This window comes from Anarrhichthys ocellatus, unplaced genomic scaffold, assembly GCF_004355925.1.
Source record: "Anarrhichthys ocellatus isolate YVR2014 unplaced genomic scaffold, GSC_Weel_1.0 scaffold206, whole genome shotgun sequence".
NCBI lineage: Eukaryota > Metazoa > Chordata > Actinopteri > Perciformes > Anarhichadidae > Anarrhichthys > Anarrhichthys ocellatus.
In genome coordinates this window covers 161,169-163,060 of record NW_022280236.1, presented here as the reverse complement: position 1 = coordinate 163,060, position 1,892 = coordinate 161,169, and the positions used below count along the sequence as shown (strand labels likewise).

Genomic DNA, 1,892 nt, shown 5'->3' with positions numbered 1-1,892 from the left:
TGTGTGTGTGTGTGTGATCCTCAGTGATGCTGACAGACTCCGTGAGGCTGCAGCCGAGTGACCCACTTTCTCCGCCTCACAAACGGACCCGCGGTGCCACAACGCGTCTCCTCATCCAGCACCGACACACACACACCTCATCCAGCACCGAACCCCCCCCTCACAGAAGTCGTCCGTTAACCCGGATCCATCCGATCCGATGCGTCCCCACAACACAAAGCCGCTCGTTTCGCCGCTCCGCCTCCAGCGGCCGTAAACCCTCCACATGTATCCGAAAACAGGCGTCCTTACCTGGGGGAGGCCGAGCATCCAGAGCGCGAGCAGCAGTGGGGGGAGCATGGTGCGTGATGGGCCGAGAGAGAGGCTCTAATCCGGGCTCTTCCTCTCAGTCTGCTGCGCATCCAAACAATGGCGACTCTGCTGCTGCATCGGAGCGCGATGCTCAGAGGTTCGATTCCGCTCCGCTGCTCTTAGCTGCTCTTCATCATCTTCTTCTTCTCCGTTATCATCATCATCATCATCTTCCTCTTCGGTCTCTCCGCTCGAACCGGAGCCGCTGAAGATTCAGAGGGAAACAGGCCGGGCTCCGGCGTCCACGCCGCGGCCTGAAGACGAGCAGGAGGTCGGTGATGATGAAGCTGCTGCTGCGTGGCCCCGCCCTGCGCTCCTCACACCGGGTCCTCCCTCTCTCCCCTCCTCCTCCTCGTTATCCTCCTTTCCCCTCTTCCTCATCTTTCTATCACTGGAACTGACTGAGTCTCACTCACTTCACTGCTTCATGTTTCTGCTTCACTTGAATGAGTCCTTCATGAAGCTGCAGGATTGTGTTCAGCTCTGCTGCTTTCTTTATTCACATCAACTCATATTGTTTTCTCTGGAGCTTCATTTTTCAATCTCTGCTTTTTATTTTGAAATGGATCTGAAGCTGTGAATCTGTTTGTGTTGTTTTTAGCTGCATCAACACTTTCAGTCCCGCCCATGGTTTAAAGCGACTGGTCCATCTGACTGTCGATCAACAGATCAGCATCTCTGTGAGCACATGCAGCATCTTCCTGTGTGTAGCTGCTGATCCATACATGTGTCACTTTGTTTCTCCTTCACTGAGTAGTACTTTTTAAAGTACTAATAAGACAGTGTAGAAGTACTCTGTTACAGTAAAAGCACTCATTATGCACAATGGAGCATTTCAAAGTATTATTTTATAGTATTATAGACCTATTCTGCTTTTCTGCTTCATCCCTCTGCTTCAGTGTGTTGTGTATATATTTCTGTTCATCACAGTTAAAAGGTGACATCCTGACAGAGGCTCGTATTCTGAGTCTCTGTTCAGGGATTCTGGTTTAATAAGTGCGATGTCTCTCAGTGGACGACAGGCTGCAAAGTGCTGCCTTTGACTTCCAGTTGGTGGGCGGAGCTCTTCATGGTGCTGGTCACCTCAGCCAGTTGTACTTTGTATTGGTTCAGTGGAGCTTGTATACTGAGGTGGTCTTCTCCTCTCCACCCTTTCTTCTTCTTTGGACAACCTCTGTCCCTTCACCTCCAGGCCTGCACCGCCAACTCCACCTGCCCCGTGGCTGTCGGACTGATAGACGGAGACTGAGCGTAAATGGAGAAAAGGCAAACTCACGGAGGACCTTCTTAACTTCCAAGCTCTTCTTTCCACTTTTTCCTCCTCTCTACTGCTAAAGCTGCTTTCTTCTGCTCTAAAATCCTAACCTCTGCTTCCAATCCTAAAAAACTCTTTGAAACTTTCTCTTCACTCCTCCAACCCCCTCCCCCTCCTCTTACTTCCTCCCTGATGATTTCGCCAACTTCTTTGACAAGAAGGTAAACGATATCAGATCCTCCTTCTCTCAGCCCCCCTGTCCCTGTCCACCCTCTCCCTCCCTCTC

At 51.1% G+C, this 1,892-nt stretch overlaps 1 protein-coding gene across 1 annotated transcript in view; it reads right to left on the bottom strand.

Moving 5' to 3' along the window:
* Positions 1-662, bottom strand: part of ptpro (protein tyrosine phosphatase receptor type O) — a 40,890-nt gene extending 40,228 nt beyond the window's left edge. The window contains exon 1 of the mRNA XM_031878852.1: positions 292-662. Coding sequence (XP_031734712.1) covers positions 292-339 — 48 coding nt within the window. The 5' untranslated portion in view covers positions 340-662. The remainder of the gene's footprint in view (positions 1-291) is intronic.
* Positions 663-1,892: the final 1,230 nt, after the last annotated feature.